Raw genomic sequence first — 24,719 nt, forward strand, 5'->3', positions numbered from 1 at the left:
TATACGTAAGTTCTTTGCTTTCTGGGTTTTATAAGATCAAGTGCTGATATTGTCCAGTGAGGAAACAATGATGCATTTTTTAATCATATTAATGCAAGCTAAAAATAGGGACTTCTACACATGTATAACCTTGACGTACAGTACAGTATTTCCAATCCTTCAAGTCCTCAGTATCTGGACTTGAGTTTTCCCAATGTTCATGGCAGAAAGTGGCAAAAATCCCAAGAAAGTGGTGATTTTTCCTTTTTCATGCCTTATTCATGGCTGACCAACTAACAAAAATAGCTATAAATAAAGTGCTGAGTTCAACATGGTTCAGTGTCACATCTTAACAACCGTAGAGAGAAAGACTTGTTAGATCACAAGAAGTGGGACAACAAGCATGTGCTTTGTTTTCTTCTCCATGGCTGCTTTAGGATGTGATTACGATTACATCAAACAGATGTGAGACTGTGGCTGATCCTTCCTCCCACCTTTTGTCCCAGCACATTTCTGTCTTCTTCCTTGTGCCTAAACCAACACCGCAGGGGGACAGGGTCTGTGCTATGGCTGACTGCGTAATCAATCAATGAATATCAATGCTAGGAGAAGAAAAACAAAAAGTGACCAGGGGCAGGCATACTCTGTCTGAAAGCAGCTCAGATCAGCAAGAGCCAATTGTGAAATTACACCCTAGCTGTACAGTGTTAGTCAAATCCCTTTACTCGTAAATGAAATCAGAAAATAAAATATTAGCTTAAATGGCATTAGGGGTAGGTCACTGGTGTATCAATAAATGTGGATTTAACATGATAGATGTGCTAACCAGCCTTCTTTCAGGCTAAATACAGGATTTCTTGAGCTTCTTCGGGGAAAAAAAAAGTGGAGGCAATGGAAACTACACCCAAGGCAATAAACTGCAATGGAATAAAGTTATATGGTCAGATGGTCATTCCTCAAGACTGCCTGCAAATGCAGAACCTTTAAGAGGATTTCTTAATTGAGTTATATGTGCATTAAAGTAAGAAGAAGGATTCTGGAAGAGGAAAAACATCCCACACATGGCTCTGAGAGGGAACAGAGTGCCAGCACTCCCACCGCACCACACAAGCTGGAAAAGCAGACTGGATTTCAAAGCAAAAAAATGCCTTCTGGTGTTTGGTCCTAGTGTATCCAGGAAGAAAATTTTTTTTTGTATATTCTTCATAAATAGATGCTGTAAAGAAGTCCCACATCTGAATTGCCCATTTCTCCTCCAAATAGAAACAACCCATCAATACTTTGAATATGGCCTTGTTAGACCTGCAAGTCAACAAGATGCAGTTGAGCTTCCAAGATATTTTGAGAAAATTAAATGTATGAAATTACTATTTCACAGAAGTAAAAAAGACTTTTTTAGAATTATTATTTTAGCTGATAAAAATGAAAAAAAATTCAAAAGCTTTAAAGACACAACAGCCAACTAATTTGTACTTCTATGTGCCTACTGTTATTATTAAGGGTGAAGTAAACTTAATAAGTAAAACACAGATGGAGTCTATTAACTATCTTCGTACACCACAGAAAATTATCACACTGTGGGTTCATACACTCAAGAATACGTTGGCCAAAGGCTGATATCTTAACATCTGCTGTATATATAATAATTTCAGTAGGAATGCAGTTCTTAGATTTAGGTATTTAGGGTGCAAATGATTGGCTTTGTCGTGCAGAGTATTAATATTGATTGCTTAAGCCCTCCAGACCTTGCCAGTCAGCAAGCTCGCTGATGTGCTAAGTGATTAGCTTTAAAAGCAGTACTCACTGTGAAGACTTTCTCAGGCTGACCACGAGCTCGCATGTTTGTGTCATGAATTTGCTTGAGTATCATCCAAGCTTCATCATGTTTTCCAACCTAAACATTTGATCAAAACATTTAAACAAAACATACATACAGATTAAGATATTCACTACAGTCACTGAACAATCTTAATGCTTGTTATTTAGAGGTCATGACGTAAACACAGAAATAATTTTGACTGGAATCTAAAAAACATTTGGAAAATTATACCTCCAGCAAGAACCGTGGGCTTTCTGGCATAAAGGTGAGGGCTACCACAGAAGAGACACAGGGCAGTGCGCAGACGATCACGAATACTCGCCAGCTGTGGAACTGGTAGGCAGAGCCCATGCTGAAACTCCATCCTATGAAAGTAGAAATTCACAAAATGTAGAGAAATAAGGAGCATTGTATGCGGGAGTCTGCACTTTCTTGGAGATGCAGAATGATACCTGTATTTAAATGAAGCCTGCTTGATCTCCTCTATTTCCACACATATTGATGATTTCACAAATAATCTTACACTGTGAATTTCAGCCTCTTGCATGTGACTAGTCATGCTGGAAAACGGCCATATTATGCAGGCTGGGAGACTTCCTTACGCACGGATTAAGAAGCCTCTTTCAAGCCTCTTAGCAAAATCCTCATGAAGGTAGTTACACGAACCAAACAGGGACACCATCACCATACATAAGAATACATATACAAAGAAATAGTTTTCTATGAATACTGGAAGAAGGGAGAATTAAAAATCTACACTCAGATGATATGTTTTATGGAATTTTACAGCCTTCCTTATTATTATTAACTTTTTCTACAAAGAGTTAATTTCAAGTCTCCTAATGTAATACAGTGCAACACATAAAGCATTTACAGTGCCTAACTTCTGTTTCCACCTTTTTCCAGAGCACCATACCACTCCTCAAATTCTGTTAAAAGTAAACTGACACTTGTCCCCCCCTGCCCTCTAACTAGATGTACAGGAAAAAATACTCAGCATTTAAAGTTCTATCATCTGAGATGAGCTACCTTAACACTGAAGTAGAGAGAGAATTTGTGATTACGTGATAAAGAGATTGAGAAAAAAGAACAACAACTCTACTCATCTGAAAAATAGATCTTGAGATACATCTGAGTGCTGACTAAGCATGCCGTAGAAGCCATTGTTAAAATATACTGAGAAGAATCCAAAAGGAAATACTGGAAAACCTGTATATGAAATTGCAGGACTGGTAGTTCAGCTTTTTAATAAAATATCTGATTATTTAGTATATTATGACTAGACTATTGAAATGCTAGAATTGAAAAAACCATAAGAATTTATCTTAAGGAAGAGAAAAATATTATTTGGGTAACTACCTGGCCTTTTAGTCTGGCTTCAATACAGCAGAAATTTTCGAGTAAAATTTTCAAGGATAACTTGTTAAAAGATGAGTGGAAGCTAAGAATAATGATAAAGGACAGAACAGGTTACTGGAAGAAAATGTAATGCTGGCTAATGAAAGAGCTGACGCTGGATTAATCTGATATATTTCTTTGCTAACTGATTTTTCTAGACAAAAGACATGGTTAATGAAGTCTGTCTGGATGTCGGTAAACAACTGGTACAACATGGTACCAAATGGCCTATTAAATAGTTCTTCAAAGGAGGTACTTATCTGTTAAATGTATAGTGTTTTTTGGAATTTAAAGATCTCATGCTGTGTATCATAAATACATTCTTGGAAAAAAAATCCCTTCTCATATTAAAGCACTTACATGTTAGCATATGAAAAATACAGTCAACCCATGATTTATTTTTGCTCTTTATCAACAGCTCAGTGAAATATTTTGATCTGCAGATTTGGGAAACTGTTTTTTCTCGTCTCCTACAAACTTTCTGTGTTTCTGAAATGACACCAGCTTGCTCTACAGCCTCATTTAGCCCTGCCATCTTTACCCCAGGAAGACAGAGGTAAAATCAATGACAGTGTTGGCAATGATCTTGGAATGCCATGTTACTTTTTTTTAAGTAAGGCTCCAGATAAACATACCTTCCCCCTCCAAAGTTCCCTCCAACAAAAAGAGACTGTCTAAAATTTAATGTTAAATTTTATTCCAAAATAAAACTTGGAATGAAAATTTAAGATTAAAAAATACAAACAAAAAAGCATGTAAAAGCGTATTAAAATTTACTTTTTACTGATTTTTGGAAAACGCCAACTTTTGATCTTATCAAATTTCAAATCTTAAATAATATGGGCATACTTTACATCTAAATTGGGAAGGGAAGGAAACAAAGCAGGAAAGGTTTACAGTGAGTTAATGAGGCAATTAGAAACCATAACTGTGTTTTGGGTATTGTGTACACACTCTATTGTAGTCATTAGAATAATACTTTTAATTATGTATTCTAAACTATAGTACAAAATCACCTGATACAGAACTCGCAAAATTATTTCCTTTTGGTTAAGTTAATTTTCAGTCAGAGCAGCAAGCTGATCTGACTCGCTGGGCAGCCGTGCAACTGCTAGTGCCACAGGGAAGGTGGCACAGGGTGGGGGTTTTCGTCTCTCAGAACAGCACAGTCAAGGTACTGGCTCTTCTTGTCATTAGAATCTGTCCCAGAAATACACAGAGCCACTGGTATATTTAGACAATCTGCCTTTCACCGCTCTGGTTTATGTTTTACGAGATTGAGCTGCAAAAGGGCACTTCTGCAGTAAATGAAATCAACCTGGCTTTACACCTGTTATAAAACGACAGCAACGTCTTGTGCTCTGTAGCCAGTCCTGGAAAACTCTGGCGATAATTTATTTTAAGGTGTCCTTTATTAATGTAAGGGAACCATACTATGCTTAATTAAAAGCAATGACTGCACTGTTCATCCTGCTGTCATCCTGACAACCTGCTAAACATCTTTTTTACTCCTCAAAATATCTGAGGGGCATGTCAAATGAAATGTTCATTATGGTTTTTATTGCTCTTATTCTATCTTTTTCTCAATGTGTTGTATTAGCCACTGCAATTGATCTTGTGATTTAACATATCTGCTGAATTAATGATAACAGTGAATGTCAGGATTATAACAAGCAATTGCTAGAAAAAAAGCCAGCTGCAACACAGCTTTCTTGAGGCTGCTTTCCTGCCTATTCCAGCACCAGCACTAGATCAGCAAAAAACTATATTTTAAATGCAGAGCAAGTTTAGATTTATTCTTACTTTTAACACATCCCATTTTCCTAGGTCATGAGTTAATCTGGAAAATGGAGTCATTAGAGTAACTCTGAATTTGGCTCACGAAGTGGCTTTCATTCTTATTGTACTTAAGTCTTGAAACCAAATGGAAGTGTGTTCTTGGCTGTAACTCAATTTGCTTCTCCCTTCCCTGATTTATGACACAATAGCAAAGACAGAGCAGCTCTACATGGTTGTGTTCAGAGCACTGCACAGCAGCCTAGAGCTAAACTTCACGCTTGCTCCCTGGCTATGCTGTATTCAAGAGTCATTTATCTTGAAAACAGTGGCAAGTCCCAATGTTTTATGAATTGTTAAAACACCTGGCCCAAATGCATCTTGGGAATGATGTGCTGTAGGGCAACGTAAAACCCGCAATGACTGAATCTGAAGATGCTGCAGCAACCTTTGTGCTGCATACCACCCTCTCACTTTACTGACTGCTAGAAAAGGCCAAGTGAATCACAAACACGGCAATTACTGATTATAGTGGCAATTACTGATTACAGAAACACAATAGCACACAGCAGAGCAAAACAAAAATGTACAAGATGCTAATACATATCTAATCACCAATTTATATATTGAATTCAATGTCAACAAAATCTTCCCTCCCAACACAGCATTTCACCTGCTCCATAATATTAATAAATTAAAAGGACAGTATAAACAAGTTCTTGCTCCAAAGGAGGGCAAAGAGCATTTCTGCCATAGACTTTCTGAATAAATATAGAGGTAAACCTGTCCATATTGTGCTGAATTTTATAAATGTGTATTACCTGATAAGCAGTGGGACACTTCAAGGACAAGGATCATCTTTTACAGTGGGTAGGTTACTAGAGAGCAGACTAATGGGGATGATTTGCTTAACTTTCCAAAATGAGGGCTGAAGGGGAACACAATAGCTCTCTAGAAATCCATAAGGGTTACACTAAAGTGCAATGTGGGCAATGAAAAATATGGATGCCTACAGGCTCTGTATAAATACTGGCTGGCAAGGGGAAGGTTTCTAAATAAACCAGAGGAATAAAGTTGTGAAACACCTTTCTAAGAGACTAATGTGGGCAAAGAAAGCCTAACCAAATATAGGGATTTTTATGGCATGGTTAGCTAAAGACTGAGCATTCTTGATAACAATTTTTGTTAGTCATTCAGTAGGAATCAGAGGAACCAGATTAATGGCACTCAGAAATTGTCAAAAGCCAAGTTTGCATAAAGTTCTGTCTTTTGGTAGATCAAAGGAGGGAGTAGATGCAAGAATATCCCTAAAATTAGGGGCGGAGGAGAAAGATAGCCAAGGAATTTATAGGAATTCATAGACTCGATATATTGTTCTGCAGAATCCTTTATATGATTTTATAACTTTTCCTATTTCTGTTTTAACACACAATCTTTAGTCAGAACTCAGCTTTCTAGCATCCATTTTTAATGTTTTACATTTGAAAAATTTCCAGTAAGATGTGTGATTACTGTAAATTGCCACGTGGTGGCACTGTTACGGCACGTAATACAAACAAGTTTAAAAAATTTCTGCAGAAAGACGTCTACTATTAAATGTTATTGTTTTGTTGAGTATTTCCTAAATCTAAGCTACATCAAAATTATAAGGAGGACTGGAAATAATTTGCAGCTGGCAGAACTGAAATACATTATTATTGTACTCATATTTAGTCTGCCCTGGCATTGCCAAGTTTAACTGTGAGTGACATCTAGAATTTGAGCCCATATATTTCAGTGGTACTGATTAGAATAACGGTAAAACATCACTGAAACTGAAAAAAAAAATAGTTCAGGTAAGTTATATAGCTGAGGAAGCCCAGTTAGACATTTTTACAAGAATGAATGAAGTACATGATTTCTAACAAATGCAGAAATAATGTTTTCAGAGTTATTCTGTAATTGTATTAATGTGAAATTCCAGTAACACAAAGTAGAATGCTTGTCTTCCCTGTGATTAGATTATTAATATCACATGGGAAAGTCAGTGTTATTTTTAGCCCATACAGATCATTAGATACTCTACAAACCCACTGGCTCAGCAGGTCAGCTGCTGGTAATTTCTGCAGAAGGAATCTGGAAATAAAATAGCTGGAGTGTGTCAGGCCATGATGGAGGTACCTTAACAAAAGTGCCTGTAGAAGGCTTTCTAACTCTCATCTGCATCTGCCTGGCTCTCTAGCTGATACTATTAGTCCCTAGGAGCCATGAGGATAAACAGTTCAATGAAAGAAGAAAGTAATAGTGTTAAACAGATACATTTTACAAATACATTAAACTCAGACTTGGTCTGCTGACACTTAAAACTATGATTAAAAGGAACAAGGTGTTTTCTAAAGACACATTTCCTCTCCCACAGAGGAGGGGGTTGTCGACCACTGACACTCATCACTTCCCTGTGCTGGCCATGATCTTATTCTGAAAACCTGAGATTATCAGGTCTCCGATCACTCTGGTAACATTATCTGCCATTCAGACAAGGCCCAGGACAGTTGCAAGCAGGGCTGACCTCCCATAGAAAATAATTTGCACTCTAATAACATCAGACACAATTTCTCTATTCAGTACATGACACTGTAGTCTGGGTGAGGTGTCCAGCTGCAGTACCTCTGAACAATGACATCAATAATCCACTTTTTAAATGTTTCTAATACCTGCTGTAGTCCTGCCCAATTTTACTTTTCATTGAGGAGGAAGTTTGTATATCCCCATACTTCAGACAATGATATGGTATGATACGTGCCCAAAATTCAAGGTTTAGTAATGGTCTGTCAGCCTTTCACTTAACCTTATACATACTCTGTGCAGAATACAGACCTGTTAGGTTTGTTTCCTTGCTATGCAAATGTTAATGTATCTGTGACAGGCCTGATAGAAAAAACATCAAAAATAGTTTCAAATCAGAATACCTAGCAATGCTGGGGGGAAAAAAGACAAGGGAAGCTTGTAAGTCATTGCATGAGTGGATTACAATGGTATGGTCCATTGCATGGTCCATTGCATGGTATGGATTACAATGGATTACAATGGTCTGAAATCTGACTTCCATTTGGCCCTAAAATATGGCTGTATCACGACGCTGTGACTCACAGTAGCCAATACAGGCAAGAAGTTAATCTCTGAAATGGCAGAAGAGATGAACAGGTGTAATCATGTAAGAGAATTAAAGCAGCAATTCCTAATACGAGAACTGCAGGTACCCAAAAGCCTGGTCATGTCAGCTGTCTAAACTTGGCAGATGCTAGAGGTGGCAAAGGATGTTTAATTTGGTCTATTTATAATTAGGAAATCAGGATCTCACTTGCCTTCCTAGCTAGATAAACATGAATACACGTAGGGACTTGAAGTAGGCTGTTGTCAGTACTGAGTATAATGGGAATGGCATGTCTGTATCTTGACTTCAACAAAGCTATTCCTGCACTTCGATTTTTTTTTACTGGGAAGGATATTGGGCCAACTAAATAAAACAGAGATATGAATAAGGCAAAATCACCCATTAGCATTCACATTTTTTGAAGTCTTATGGGGCAGAAGGGAAGTTGTACAGAACCAGGGAGAAAGGATTTGCAAACTAAATTGACCATTATAAATTTTCTACGTATTCGCCTCATATTCTCCCCTTCAGTGGACTATTCCAAAGACACAATAGTTATAACAAACAGCAGCAAAAGAGTAGAAGAGCTTTCACAAGAGGCAGCTTATGGGATTTTTAGAATTGGTTTTGCCTCTTCTGCACTTACTATATGACTGAGAAAGGTATGATAACAAGAGGATTCCTGTACACTTCACAGAGCTGGACAAACAACCTTTTTACTCACGTAAAGCAGCTCTGAAACAAATAAATTTTAATGATTACCAGAATATACAAAAAACATGTTAAAAAGAAAAACAAAAAAAAAGATCTTGGGTAAATGCACTTTGCAGGGAACATCCTGGTTTGAACAAAAACTGTAGGAGTCAGCTGACAGCAAACCAGCTGACAGGAGATGAAGATCCCTCTCTCTCTTATTTATCTTACATAGAGGTATACATGTTTGTTTATTCACTTTAGTTAGTCTCCAAGCCATCAGTCTCCCTAACATCATCCAATTACCTGGCAAGTTATTGGCAATCTGCAGTGTTTTATTGTGCTTTTCTGTGTATTCTGTGTATCTATAAAACAGGAACAGTAATACTTACATAGGTTAAGTCTTAACTCAGTGCTGGAAGATCCCAGTAACACTGAAGAGGCAGGAAAATAAAAGAAAAATCAGAGCCAAAATATACAGAGTTTGGGAGAAGACGGTATTGTCCAAATCCATGGAGAAAGACATTGACATGAAATGCAGAGCTATCACCCCATAAGGGAAGAGGGAAAGGATGAACATCAAATTTGTACAAAACCCTCTACATGGTTTCTTGATATACTTGCACCTCATTCCTGAGAGAGTTAGGGTTGTTCTCCAATACCTGCTTGGTTCTGGGGAGGTGCTCAGCTGATGTGGGATCATGACACAGAGCTTTGTGAGCCTTTCTTAGATCAATATCCTGATTTAAACTATTCCTTGCACCCATTGATATGACATTGCATGAAAATAAGGACTAAGAGCAAAGTGTTCCATTTACAGGAAAGGAACAAAGGATGTCACTGCTGAGGAGTGGAGACAAGCTTGCAGTCCTCTACTTCTGTTTGTTTAACTTTGGCCACTTAGAATTTTCCATTCTCAAAACAGGGAGAAATAACAGACATGCACTTTGCTAAAATGTCATGCTGATGTAAATGTCTCCACCTGGCCACCACCACCTATTTTGCACCTTAGCAATTCTGAACAAACACAATGCAACTATCCTATAGGGCTGGAAACCTATCAAATCTCAAAGCACTTCAACACAGAATTGTAATTCTTGACTTTGGTCACCATTAAGAGTTTCATCTCTGTCCTGAGTCATTTTGCCTGACTTCAGACACCTATTACCAGGAATGAAGCCTGAATAACTGCTACATGGCTTCATTCTGAATGCAAGTATCGTTATACTCCTTGGGAAGTGGGTATATCCTCACTGATTACAGTCCCTGGATAATGAGCAAAGATTCTGAAAATTTTCCAGGGCAAATCTGTAATTTTCTGCTTAAGTCTTAAATCAGTGTTTCTAAAACATTCTACTTTGTGTGTCTTCAAAACAGCTTTCTTCCTCTCTACCTCATACTTTATAAAATACAAATAATTGCAAAAACTCTCTTAAAACTTATGTTAATTGGTGTATTTCTGAAATTTAAAATGAGAAACACCATATTGCAATTGAAATTATTAAGTAAGTAAATATGCATATTCCAGCCCAGAATGTTCTGCACTTCCCTTATGTGTACTCATGACTTTTATTCAGAGAAAAATGCCCAAGACTACTGGAAATTAATGTAGATGGACACAGGTCAAATTTTGTCCAGGGTTCAGATGCAAAACTTGAAAAGAGTTGTGATTTGTAATCAAAAGCTCAAATGTTTAATTTCCCTATAAATGGCTGCTTTTGTCACATTTCTGCACCTAAACTGGATTTGGAAAATTTTCTCCTTTCAGTTAAAGATCTGATATAGATCGACATCTACTTGTAAGTAGAGATACTAGGACTCATATGGCACCCTCCTCAGTCTTGTGGAAACCAACGCTTGCTGTAAGTGCCTGGAAGTAAGATTCTTTTATACATACATTTGCAATCTTCCCAATGCCTTTGTGCATTGGGAAGTTTGCAAATCCCAATGCCTGTGGAGTCAGAAAAAATCAAAAGTAGTGCTGGGATGCAATGGGTCAGTGGCTTGCGACCTTTCTGAATTTAATGACCACTAGACATTTTTGAAATGGATGTGTAGAGTCCTACATGGCTAACTAAGGTCTATGGATGAAAGATTTGTTTGTCTTAATGATTTTCATGGGCATATAGCCTAGAAGCATTTTATGAAATCCCCGCTATTGAAAACCACAGCAGTAGCTGGCAGCATCTGGAAAGAAAACTGAATCAAAGGATGGTCTAAGAATTTTCTTAGCTTAACAACCAGATAAAAAGTAAGCATAAAAATTAAAATGTGTTTTTTCCAATAAGAGCAAGATCTATTTAATAATTACACTGAGTTTACATTATAGTCCAAAGTGGAATGGAGACTGAAGAACTGGAAAGACAATGTTCTGATTACTCACATATAAAAAAAAACCAACCCAGAATAGGCCACCAAGGGTTAATATTTAGCTGATACCATCAAAAATCTCATTACAAGCACTGTGGCACATAATTGATCTGACTGTTTGGCTGACTGAGTCAGTGGCCCCAGAGATTTATGTACTCATGCAGTTCTGCAGAGTCCTTGCTTGAGTCTGGCTCTGTGCAGCTGTTCAGTGAAGGTACTTCACAATCTGCAAAACAAAGAGGTAAAATCTCCTGGCCACGACTCTGACGACATCATAACTTACAGGCTTATCAGTCTAAGAAGAAAAGCCCATGTCATACTTTCCCAGAAATGACAGATCAAGCAGATACAACTAATGTCAAAAAAAGTGGGGGAGAGCACATGTTAAAAATCGCTACTGTCAGAGCTTAAAAATAACATGGTCAGTGTTGACATTGAGACTGTGCAATCAGATGTCACTAAAATGTGCTTCAAATTTTGTTTGTAGGACTTTATTTTTGATTTCTTCTTAAGATTTCTACCTCTGGTCTCCTACATGTACTTAGTGGTTTCCACTACTTTATTTTACTACACCTAATTAAGAATTGAAAAATGGTTTGCGTAAGAAGTTTGAAACATCTGTTTGGACAGTGCTAAGGAGTACACTAAGAGTAAATCATCAACAGCAGCCAAAATCCGCTTTTATAAGTAGACAATGTAAAATTGCCAAATGCCCTGTGCAGTAGTCATTATGAACCAAGTCTGAAAGAAAACACTTGTCTGCAACAAAATCTGATTATATTGTTGTCCTACCAATATGCAAAACACAGACACAAAGATCTCTACGCATTTTTGTGTGGTGCCCTCCGTGGCCTACCCATAGCTCTGAGCTCACAAATTGCATTGTATTTGTCGTGACAAGTTGTTGTAGACAACACTAACAGCAGCTGTTAAATGTGGAAGCTAATTGAAAATGTAAGTGTTCTTGTCCTAGTCCAGGACTTCCAGTGATTTATGTGCATCTGGACTAAGGATATTTAAATGATGGGCTCACAGTGAAGAATAAAAGAGAAGCAATTAATCAAAAAAGACAATCAGAAAAAGGCACAATAAAACACTGCAGTTTATGAAAAGAAAATGGGGCCTATTTATCTAGCTTAACTTTTACAAACGAGACAATCACTGAAATGCTAGAACATTTTCTGAAGAATACAGAGGACGTGTCTTTTACCAGTGATCTGCATTTTACCTTTTACATGCTGCTGCAGTGTAACAACAGAATATCTATGCAATTCAAGAAATTCTTTCAAAATTTAACTTTATTATCTTTTATTTGTTTGAAAATTGTTGCAAGAAAAATCTTTTTTAATGAGCATTTCAGTGCTGTGATTTAAGTCTCATTTCCTTTTTTGCTATTTAGTTTACCTCTTATTATGTTATTTTTTATTTTTAAAAAAAGAACAATATCCTATCACTAAGAGAGACAGATAGACTAAACAGACAGTTTATGTGATCTAATAATTAGACCAGATGTGCATTCTAAAAATTATCTTCTAATCTAACAGCAGTCAATTAAACAAAACTGGTGAGCTGAATGAGCTTTTATGTACATATTGTGAACCATGGGTCAGAAGTCCTGAATTCAAACTTTGGTCAAACAATTGCAACACAAATATTACTTGCACTCACAAATCAAGTACTAATGATTCTCAGTTATAATCTATCATAGCTATCCAAGTGGTGGCAGTGGGGGGAGGTGGATTTTGCCTACGGTGAAGCAGTCGCAGTGTTTGAAATGTAATTATCAAAGGGAACAAGGAAAACACAATATATTAAATAAACAGAGAATTATATTTTTCCTTTTATAAAGCTTCATGACTTCCTTACAGAGTCTAGAATATCCACATAGAAGTAATCAGATGCTTATATCAGTTTGAAATACATAAGGTTCCTGTGGGAAAATGAAACAATCTAAAAGCCTTACCTTGATCTCTTTAGCTGTGATTCCTCACTTTTTTATTATACGGCAATGCTGCCTTCAGGAAACAATTAAGAGGGCAGCCAAAACTTTCAGTGCCCCAAAACAAATAGCCCCCATACTAGAAAGGAAACAAGATAATACAGACTCAAACAGCAAGGGAGGAACAGAAAGTGGTAGAAAGCAGCATCTCCTCACCTCAGCCAGCGCCAAAGCTGAGGAGATCAGGAACTGAAGCCTCAGCCCAGAGCTCTTACTACCAAATCTTGCTGTTTCTCTTTGCTCATTTTATACTGTTTTCTACTGGCATATTTGGAAACTGTAAAAATACAGCTGTGTTGGGAATATTAAGCACACAAACGCTATAGGGGAAGTAGAACAGTTTTTTCGCATATATTTGTAACAGGTCCCTCCCCTATAAATATGAGCAGAAGAATATAGTCAGATGCTGTATTCAGATATTCAGATATGCAAGGATAATCGAATATACCTTGATGGAATTACTTTCACTGAAGTAGGCATGATTTTCAAAAGTAACTTTTAATATTTTTTTGGAGGAAAAGTATAAACAAACTTCCTGAAAAAGAAATCCAATGCCATTCTGCAATTGATTGTGTTAATTCTATTTTAAAGGCAACTGCACTGCAAATTGAAACATAATATTCCAGTTGTATATCCAATCCACAGACAGAATATGTTACTGAAGTGAAGAGAAACTGTTACTAAAAAGACAATGACTAACTCCTTCAGAGCAGACAGTTTTATAAGCCAGACAAACAATATGGAAGTATGGTTGACAAATTTGTACTGTCATACTGTGTTCAAGAGAAAATTAATATATTTATGTATCTGCATGATCATAGAGTAAGACCAGTAACCTCTTCTTTTGTCCATCTGTACAAATCACCTGAATTTTTCATCTGTTATAGACCAATCACAAAGCCAAAAGCTTTTTTGTCTTTTTAACATTAAAAATTTGAACAAAGAAGTAATATCATCAGATTAGCATCTTATTTGTTTCTGGAAGTGAAAAGCAATGGTTATGCCTGACACTGCAGACATTTCTGATGGCCACTGGCCAGACTTCTAAGGCAGCTTCATTAACTTGGATGTGATTTTTCTTAATTTATACTCAAGGCCAGTTCATTGTGTGAAACTGTTTTCTTAAAACTAAGGCTGAGGAGTTGCCATTGTTTTACTGCTGTAAGAATGATTGACTATTCCTATAGTTTCTGTGGAAAATTGTGTTTATGGCATTAGACAGTGATGATTATGGCAACAGTCTGTTCACCTGTCTGTCAGTTCCTCCACCAGCATTGTTTAAAGCCGTTCAGTCAAATCTGACAGGAAGAAATGGTCTCAAAGATAATCACATTCCCCAAAGCATTGTGGAATACACTGCCCAGGCAGAAGGCAGAGACCCCATCAGAGGACGGAGGAAAAGGCAGGAGAAGTCAGTGGTCCCTCAGGGATGCTGCAGCCAGCCTGGGGGCTGGGATCGTGCCGTGGCCATGCCATCCATTGGCTCTGGCACTGGTCCGACCCAAGCCAAAACGTGCTGCCTCCTCCCTGAGAGCAGCTAGACCAGGGCAGGGCTGTAATGCAGCAGGGAGCACGGTGAGGGTGTGGGAAGCTGAGTGGTTTTCATTGCACTGTGCTGGGGACAAGAAAGGGCAACTGTAGAGACTATAGCAGAAAGGGATCTGGAAAAAGCAAGGAAAAGCTTAAAGTACTGCTGTGGTGCCTTGTAAGCGATACAGGGAAAGACCAGAGAGAAAGGGGTTAGCCAGGATCACAGGGACATTGACAGAAACCCCTAGGAAAGTGGGCCTAACTTCTGTGCTCACAAAACAACTTGCTAGTTTTTTACTGAACCTCTCAATAAACAAATCTTCTCTTTCGCACTCAACCTAAAGAGCCCAGGAGAAGGTTATATTTGAAGCTCACTAATGAGCATCTTTAGTGCTCATTAAGTAGATGTGCTAAAAGCTACTTAAGCTCCTAACACTTGCAAATATAAACATTTAAATGACCATATCAAACCCTGCATTAGGGCACAGAAAATCGCAAACTGATAAACAAAGTGATTTGTTTTGCTTTCCTAGCTGGATTTGCATAAGCAGCTGTTCTAAATTCTGCTGTGTTCTGTCATTCTTGTTGTTCCTAAAGATGAAGATTTTTTTAAAGTATACAAATTCAGTATAATCTAATTTCATAGGGTTATTTCAAATGAAGAGCAATTCATGAGTAGGAGTTGATAACTCAAGTTAACATTAAAACTGCCTCGTACCCACTTTAATTAACTTGGATTTTAAAAGTATAGATACAGCTTCAGCCTGCAGAATACCAGATTAATGGAAGTGCACTAAGTATGGGGGGAAGCACAGCACATTGGGGATCATTTTGCCTCTTAGTGGAATGCAAAACAGATCAACAGATGTTGCATTATGTTGTAGATGCCTTTATATCTGATCTATTCCATTTGTTCAACATGACACAGTCTCATAGCAAATGCAGATTCAACCTTAACAAAGCTCCAACTTCTTCTTTTAAATCTCAAACAGTATTTTTCTTTGGTTAAGGTATCCATAGATTCATGGATTCTGAAAACAGAAGATGTATCAGAAGGGTAATTGTGTGGAGAAGGCAGAATTAAAGAGCCACTCTTGGTTTTAAAATTTGGATCAAATGTTTCCTCCAAGTTTAAAAAAAAAAAAAAAAAATTATTTAAAATTCTGCAGATTTATTAGTGCATTCATGGGCTTTTTACAACTGAGAAAAGACACATGCAGCTCTTCCCCAGGCCATCTTCTTTGGTACCTCTCTTTGTTCTGGACAACTAACAAAATTCAGAGATCTTCTGCAGAGAACAGAAGCTTTGAACTTCTGTGTAATAGAACATAACTGTGTAATAGAAAATGGAGCCTTAGGCTCAGCGTTTTCCAAAACAGCTGCTGTCACAGCTTGGATTTGTTCTGAACCACCATGAAAAGGCAGACTACTAGGGAAAGGTTTGAGAAAAATAAGAAAAAGAATATATTTTAAATTGAGAGTCCAGAATTTTCAAGATTGGAGAAGGATAGACTTTTTCATTTATCTTTCTACCAGTGCAGGGTTATTCAGCAGAGAAACCTTCTGTCTTCCTTTTGGAGCTACCAGCTAGAGTAGTTTGAAAGACAGGCATTTCCTACATGTGCTGGGAATGTCCAGTACTGGTCGGTTTTCTTTGTTTTTTTTCTTTTTTCCTTTTTTTCTAATTTCTCAAGATCTCTCCTCCTTTTGTCTTTGTTTTCTTCATTTGCTTTTTTCTGGCCTACCCCAGCACTCTCTGGAGCAACAGTACCTGTTTAATAGTTGCCTGAGAACAGGGGTGGATGGGATCTTGAGGGGGCATCCAGCGCATCCACTTTCTCCCAATCAGACTCAATGATGGCCCCTACAATATTTTCAAAATATGTTCACCTAACACTTTCTTAAAGACTTACAGTGATGGAGATTTCACTACTTTCATAGCAGTTTTATTCAGATGTTTAACTAACACACCATTAGAAAGTCTTTTTCATTATCTATACTATCTCTCCTTGAGAGAAATTTCAGCTCATTACTTTTGTCTTAACATCAGTAAGCAGTTTATTCCTTCTCCCTTTGCAGCTAATCATGCTTTTCTCCAATTTGCCTTCTGCAAGATTAAAGAAGACATCACTGATGCACCTCATGCATGTCTAAATCATTGATGGCATCCTATTTCAGCATGTTCCAACTTCGAACAAGGAAACCAAACAGCCATCACATAACTGTTTTTCCTATTTCCAACTCACGTTAATCAGGCGTTGATGTATGAGGAACTGCAGTAATTCATCTCTTTAGATATGACTACTGAATATAGTTTCTTTCCCTGGTTGTTTTGGGTACAGGCACTGCAGTGATGCAGCAATATGAAATCAGTCAAGTGTGGCTCTTTTTATTATAAATCATGTAAGCACATCCCGGTCTTTTGATTGGATGGGTGCACTGCATCAGAGATAGTCGAATTCCTCTCTGGGGACTACATTAAAGGAAGGGTGGAAGAAGGAACTTGGTGATCCTTTCCCTAAGATGAAACCATGATTTATAATACATTTATAAGCTGCTGGGCATCCCACTGCTGCGGAAATGCTGGGAGCAGCTGATGAAATAGCCACAAGTGGAATCAAGCTGTTCCTCTGATGCTCAGACCGACCTCTAACACACATTTCAGAATTTAGAAGCACTACAAGAAACATTTGAAATGCAGTGATATCTGTAAAAGTAACAGCCACTTATTTACAGCATCTCCGTCAACTTTGACACTTTGAACCTTATAGATTTGAGCAGACAAATTTTGTCTAAAGATGCTTTACAGATATTAATCTGTGCAATCTCAACAAAGTAATTAATAGTGTTTTTTTCTACACATGAGTAATAATGAGCTAAAGACCCTAATTTTTGAAGTAGTCAAGAATTTTCTATACTCATCCAGATACAATCCTGACCTAGACCTTGAGATACCCAAGTTCATGGCTTACTGTTGAAAAAAATGTAGCCTCATGAAAAAAAATCCAAGCTACTGGCAAAAAAACTGGTTTCTAGTCCTTCATCTTAGTAATGAAGTCATTCATTAACCTTTTAATTTCTACAAAAATAAATGCTGACAAACAGAAAAAGCTTTACTTCTTCCTTGTGTTGTCTAAACCATATACCATGTAACATTAATGTACTGGGGAACAATTGTTTCACAGCATTCATCTTGGAATAATCATCACCACAGAAAAGTGCAACTTTTGACTCCACTTTGGTAATGCAATAAACTCTTGTCTTCTTGTCATGGGAGGAGACCAGCAGGCTACACTGAAATCTCTGTACGCCCACACTTGCAGCTCCCACCACTGACAAGGATCCAGTTCTGCTCATCAGAAGTACTTCAAGATGGATGGCTTCTAAGATCCTTCTGCTTTTATTGCTAATAGTACTTGCCATGCCCTATAACCCCACTGATAATACATAGCATTGGCATAGGATTTTTTATCCCAATACTGCTGCTGCTGTGTGCCACTGAGAAACCCTTTAGCCCAACAAAAAAAGATAGAGCGAGGGAGTTAAATTTATTCTAACTAAATTGCCACTGAACAGTTTTAGTCCTTTATGTTCTCAGTTTAGTCTGCGTGCTGGTTTAGGCTGGGATAGAGTTAATTTTCTTCATAGGAGCTAGTATGGGGCTCTGTTTTGGATTTCTGCTGAAAACAGTGTTGAGAACACAGGGATGTTTTTGTTATTGCTGAGCAGCGCTTACACAGAGTCAAGGCCTTTTCCACTTCTCACCCCACCCCACCAGCGAGTAGGCTGGGGGTGCACAAGGAGTTGGGAGGGGACACAGCCGGGACAGCTGACCCCAGCTGAGCAAAGGGCTATTCCATACCATATGGCGTCATGCTCAGTATATAAAGCTGGGGGAAGAAGAAGGAAGGGGGGACGCTCGGAGTGATGGCGTTTGTCTTCCCAAGTAACCATTACGCGTGAGGGAGCCCTGCTTTCCCGGAGATGGCTGAACACCTGCCTGCCCATGGGAAGGAGTGAATGAATTCCTTGTTTTGCTTTGCTTGCGTGTGTGGCTTTTGCTTTCCCTATTAAACTGTCTTTATCTCAACCCACGAGTTTTCTCACTTTTACCCTTCTGATTCTCTCCCACTGTGGGGGAGTGAGCGAGCGGCTGTGTGGGGCTCAGTTGCCAGCTGGGGTCAAAGCACGACAGTCCGTCACAGGCTGAGAGATTAACACCTCCATTAACACTGCCTGGTGGTGTACATGCTCTGAGTGAGCCAGTAGCTCTCCATCTCCTCATCTGCATAGCTGCTGCATGCAGCTCTGCTTACCTCCTTGCCTATTTTACTACAGTATAATTCACGATGGTTTCATACAGAAGAGGAGTTTATCGCAGCTTTGAAGAGATGTTTATCTCTTTTATCTCCAACTGGATGACACAAGAACAAAGCAAACATGACAATAGAAAATACTACAGAAACTACTCTTGAGCCACCTACCAAAAAGGTGATAAAAAGATCTTTTTGATTGCCAGTAAAGTTAATTTCTTCAGGTGAATTGATCTGCTTCACCTCAACAATTTTCTGCTACAAACTGAGAAATGTTTTTCAGGCCACTTTGCAAACCACTTATTCAAAGAAAAACAGATTGCTCCACTCTAATCACAATTACACTCCATTAGAAACACAAGCCATTTATGGACTCCTATGCCTATGAAAAGATTTATCTACTTACAGAAAGTAGAATTAAGAACAGGCAACAGGTCTCCAGTAGCAGCTTTGGTGAATTTAGCATGCTCCTGAACTATTGAGGACAGGCAGTGGTTTGATGTGCCCTTAAAAACCTCTAGTGATGGAAATTCTGTAACTTCATTTAGCAGTTCACGTCAGTACTTTATTACTGACTTTATTATCTGTATTTAAAACTTAACTTCTTTCCTATCTAAACTAAATCCCAGTTTCTGCCATTTAAACTAATTTAAGGATATTGGCATGAGAAAAGTAAAAGGTGAAGATCTTCAGAGATAATATTTTACAAAATTTAAAACATATTTAATACATATTTAAATATTTAGCATATTTAAAACATATTTTACAAACCAGGAAAAGAATATGAAATTTCCAGTAGGAGACATAATTAAACATTTTAAAAATAGAAATTACCATTAATCTTTTAAACACAATGTTTTGCAAGTCAAGTGTGAGTCCATCGTTTGGACACTTCTATGTCTGCATTTTTAAGTTCTGTGTCACTGTAAAAAAGTTATTCTCTTAAAAAAAAATTAAATATTCAGAAAAAAATGGCTTTCTTTAATTTAGTAAAATTCTAGTGACTAGAGTAGAAACATAATTTGTAACTTGTCCTCTTTCAGTCACAGGACAAAATAGCAGTTTTTTGCAGATGCAATGGACAAATCTGCTTAAATAGCGAGCAAGTTAACACTTTCCTACTTACACCTAGAGAGACACATTACAGCTAGGCAAGAAATCTTCTAGTCTGAAATGGAATGCTTTTTCCTTAGATTTCTCATTCCACTTCTTTCTCCTCCAAATTTGTGTTCCCTGAATGGTGCTAAATACCTCTCTTATGAACACAAGTAGCTGGTCCTCAATTAAGTGGAAAAAAGACTCTACTGATGAAAAATGAATAGTTTAGATGAAGATCTGTTATGCAATGTGATTACACTGGTCTGAATAAAATGTTTGGACTAAAGACTTAAATCTGCTTTTTACATTGAGTGTGTTAGAAAGTAGTATATTTCCTATTTCCTTGATTCTGTATTATTAATTTTGTAGTCTTTTAGTCAATAATCTAGCCTAATTTAATTGGAATTTGATGGATATATATGGAAGTAATGTCTCTGCCTCTGATCATACCATGGAGATTTGTTCACTAAAGCTGTTTGACATGGTTGTGTCCTCTCTCCCCTGGTAAATACCAGAAGTGGGGGGCTAGAGTGTGGGGAAAGCTTCAGATTTCAAGTGCAGCTTATGCTGTAGCAGCCTGGACACCTGCATCATCCTGGTCATACTCCCCATCACTTCCAGTCCTCTGCCTTGCAATCCAATATCTTTTCAGCCATGTATTCCCCTTCTTGTTCAGGAAGAAGATTTAGAAATCAATGAGGTCAATATTTGTTTGTCACTAAGCAAAATACTTTAGGGAATATTTCAAATTCTGAAAGGTTTTTCTGTAGTTTATGAAGTCAGAAAAGGCTTGTATACATCATACATGCAAAACGTAAAACCACATGGAATACCAAAGCTGATAGGTTAAATACATTGAAATCCTTATCCAGCTTCCCCTGATTTTTAGTTTGGAGATATGGCACAATAAAAATAGAGACTGATTTTTAAAATACATATGTGTGTGGCAGGCAACATATTTTTGTTTGTAGAACTGATAATTTTATAACTTTATTTTGGTTTTGGGTTTGTTTTTTTTTTTTGTTTAAAGGGGTAAAATGGCTAGAACAACTTGCATAATTCTTTTTTATTCCTATCCTCAGGCTAACACATAAACTTGGTTTAACAAAATGTTAATATATCACTATCTGGATTTTAAACTGAAATGTAATTTCTCACTCTTAAGATTCTTCCTTATTTGAAAAATGAACATTTTAAAGAATATTGTAATACACATTTCATATATTTGACAGTCTTTGAACCTTGAAACATGATGCTAAATTTAAAGTTGCACTTGCAAAATGATTTATAAAACAGTAATTATCATTCCTATCCAGCCTGACCTAAGTAGTGCATAAAGCAATTTCTCTGTAGCAGCCTAATCTGGGACTTTCTTAATTGGCAGCAATTAGAAGCATTTCTCTGCAGATGTTTCTTCTAATACCTTCTCCATGACCTGAACTCTTCTTTTGGAAACCCTGAACAAGTCTACATCCATTTTCAATTTTTAAACAAAACCCAACAGCTATAGACTTCAAGAAGCCCTGAGACAGAGATGCTTGTCTTCCAGATGATATTAGCCTTTCCGTATGTGGTCACTGCAGCACTACATCGCGCTGATCCCTCTCATAACAACACGCTGATGCCAAGGCAACTGTTAGCTTCCCTTTATTTTATGTTTCAGAGCGCTACTCAGGTTTCAGACACTCCTGTGCTGCTTGAACAGAAACAGAGATAAACTGTTACATATAGAGAATGTAATCTTTGTTTCCTCACAGAAAGATAGAGCTAAATGTTCAACTGTTAAACTTGTATAGCTTCATTGGCTGCCTTGGGCTAGATAATGTACACCGGCTGTGAGTCTAGGACTTTCTAAAGTGGCTTATATAAGAGGCAGTGCAAATGAAAGGAATACATTCGTAAAAGAGGGAAGAAAAAAAATCTACGAAATTATTCTACTCTGTTGGCCTGGTATTTTTCTATTCATTTAAGAATAATTCCACTATGCTCAATGGCAGTTTATTGCTTTTCAACAGATGCAAATTCATTCACTGCCATTGAGTAACTTCTGAGTTCAGCTGGGAAAAAACAACTCTGTTTACTCCTCATGTGAGAAGCAGAGAGCTCAGAAATTCCTATGCACTATATAAATGAATGTTAGAAGTGGGTGGGCTGCTTTGTTTATAATTATGTTTTGCTTCCTGATCAGTGGAGATGTGAATGATGAGAAGGACTGGAAGCGATTTGGATAAAAATCTGTATCTTTCCTTAATTCTGTCAAAATAATTCCATGGTTTCCTGGAGTGTTTCCAGGAGGGTACAGCAATGTGGGACCACGCTCTCCTGAGTGCCAGAGCAGGGTTTGCCCTGGGAGGCCTTGGCAATGCCTGAGAGCTCAGCACAGCATTGTGACAATGAAGCAGTTTGACCCTGGTCCTGAGCTGGGGTGATTCCATGTTTGTACTAGGAACTAAGACACAAGTTTTAAACTTCACAGCATAATAAAAAAGTCTGATTTAAAGTGAAGGCAATTTTAAGACCTTATCAAAACCCCTAAATACATTCTGTTTAATTTTGCCAAAATGATGTGTAAACCCACTTCTGTTCCTGTGAGAAAGGATTGTTTCCGTTGTTTATAGCTTGCTTTTTAGCCCTCCTTTTGGCAGTTACAAATTTCCTTAATATACTGCAAGGAAAGTGATTTATATCTGAACAATACTGTCTTTTAAAATTGGTTTTAACATTCGTTTGTCTTAAGTGATTTCATAAAAATTTTTGCAGAAGGACACAAAAAAAAATCAGTGTGGCATGGCTTTTTGTTGCTGATATTCTTCCACTGCTAAAGAAAGAAGAAAATTATTCCCTCTAGTGACACTGCTTTGGTATAAGGAAGTGTATTATTATTCATTGAGATATACTGCCATGTGACATTTTAAAAGCACCTCAGTAAAGGTTATTAAGTTATTTATACCTACAATGAAATTAGACGACCTATATAAATCAGTCTGTCATAATGTTTACATTTTCCACTGGAAGATAAAGAAAATAAAAATCCATAGGAAAGCAAAAAGTACTTGGCATCCAGAGCAATTTACTAATTGGAAAAAAAATAAATTATCCACATTGTGCCTTGTCAGCAAAAATTCCTCTCTTTGATTCCAGCTATTCAAAGCCAAAAGGCAAGGTTGAAGACATAGATTCAGGTTACGTTTGCTGGACTCCAAAATTAATTTTAATGCAACAGCCTAGATATTTGATTAGTCTGCATGATTATAATTTATTTCTGGACGTTACTGCTTGCTAAATGTTCCAATCACTTTGGGCAAACCTTATGAAGTTGTCCTCCTTTTCACAATCCAACTGCAATAAACCTCATTGCTTGGCTAAAGAAAACTGCTTTGGATGCCAGCTAACTCACAATGCTGCTTTACTTGTCTTGAGGAGTGCCAGGGAGAAGTGCTTGCAGAGGCTGATTTTTAAGAACCCCTGAGCAGTCTCAGCAACCCTGGAGACGCGTGAGCACTTAACTCTTCCAAAAGGCAAACCCAAGAGACTACGAACTGAAGCTGTACCTCCACATAATGTTTAACCATGTCAAGGCAGTAAAGAGCTCTTTCACAAAGTGGCTTATGCTGTATGTGTGTATAACTTCAGCCATTGCAAGCTTTCTGTCTTATTTGCCCTCATTCACCCCCACAGCATTTAAGTGCACTCTGTACAATTTCTCTATTTCTACACCACTGAAAAGATCTACTAAGAATGAAACATTCAGCACAGCTTTATATTCAGAACTAGCACTGCAAACATTAAGAGTCCTTACTCTTCTATCTCAAGAATCTATAACTGACATTTTCTCTCTGTATCAAACAAACAAACAAAGAAAGCACAAATTTGATATCCAGCAATTTAAAATTTTTCTCTGATGCAAGTCTCCACTTTACTTATTTTCTCCAGATTCAACAATAACACCAATTATATTTTCATGTGTCCAGGTTTTCAGTGATTTAAAGAATCTGACTAAACGTGGGTATTGTCTAATTTTTGTGCCTTTTAATATATTGTTTGTTATTTAGGGTACAACCTATTCTCATTTCCATCAAAGGGAATCAATTTTTTCTTAACAGCAGGATCAGTATTTTGAGAACAGACATGAAGTCCCCTCCTCAAACTACAGTTCAAGAGCTTTACTTTCATACTAGAAGAGCTACAAAGCACAAGGAGATGTTTTTCTTACCATAATGAGGAATTATTGCCCAAGCCATTGCAGAAGCGTAGATGCCGCCAATCATCCAAAACATACAGAGCCAACTCAGGTGTTCACCTCGTTTCTCCCGAGCAAGCACTTCCGAAAAATACGAGAAGACAGTTGGCACAGCTCCACCGATCCTAAAAGGAGATATAGATGATGGATTAAGTGAGACAGTAACAGCTAGTTGAAGTTTGAACAAGCCCATAGCTGCAGTCATTGAAAACCCAAACTACAAGCAACTTTTCTGGCCAGAGTGTTTTTTCTCAAATTGCACTATGTATTGGGGAACTCTTGAAGAAGCTTTCACCAGTTTGGACACGATTTTTGTCAAATATTTCCTTGAAAACTCTGTGTACAATTCATTGCATTCAGTGATTCAAGGG

At 37.5% G+C, this 24,719-nt stretch overlaps 1 protein-coding gene across 1 annotated transcript in view; it reads right to left on the reverse strand.

The window, feature by feature from the left end:
* Positions 1-24,719, reverse strand: part of SV2C (synaptic vesicle glycoprotein 2C) — an 82,394-nt gene that overhangs the window by 21,928 nt on the left and 35,747 nt on the right. Inside the window, exons 3-5 of the mRNA XM_072859405.1 lie at positions 24,322-24,473; positions 2,030-2,163; positions 1,784-1,873 (exon numbers count right to left, since the gene is read on the reverse strand). Coding sequence (XP_072715506.1) covers positions 1,784-1,873; positions 2,030-2,163; positions 24,322-24,473 — 376 coding nt within the window. The remainder of the gene's footprint in view (positions 1-1,783; positions 1,874-2,029; positions 2,164-24,321; positions 24,474-24,719) is intronic.

The sequence above is a fragment of the Ciconia boyciana genome, chromosome 4 (genome assembly GCF_034638445.1).
Source record: "Ciconia boyciana chromosome 4, ASM3463844v1, whole genome shotgun sequence".
NCBI classification, from domain to species: domain Eukaryota; kingdom Metazoa; phylum Chordata; class Aves; order Ciconiiformes; family Ciconiidae; genus Ciconia; species Ciconia boyciana.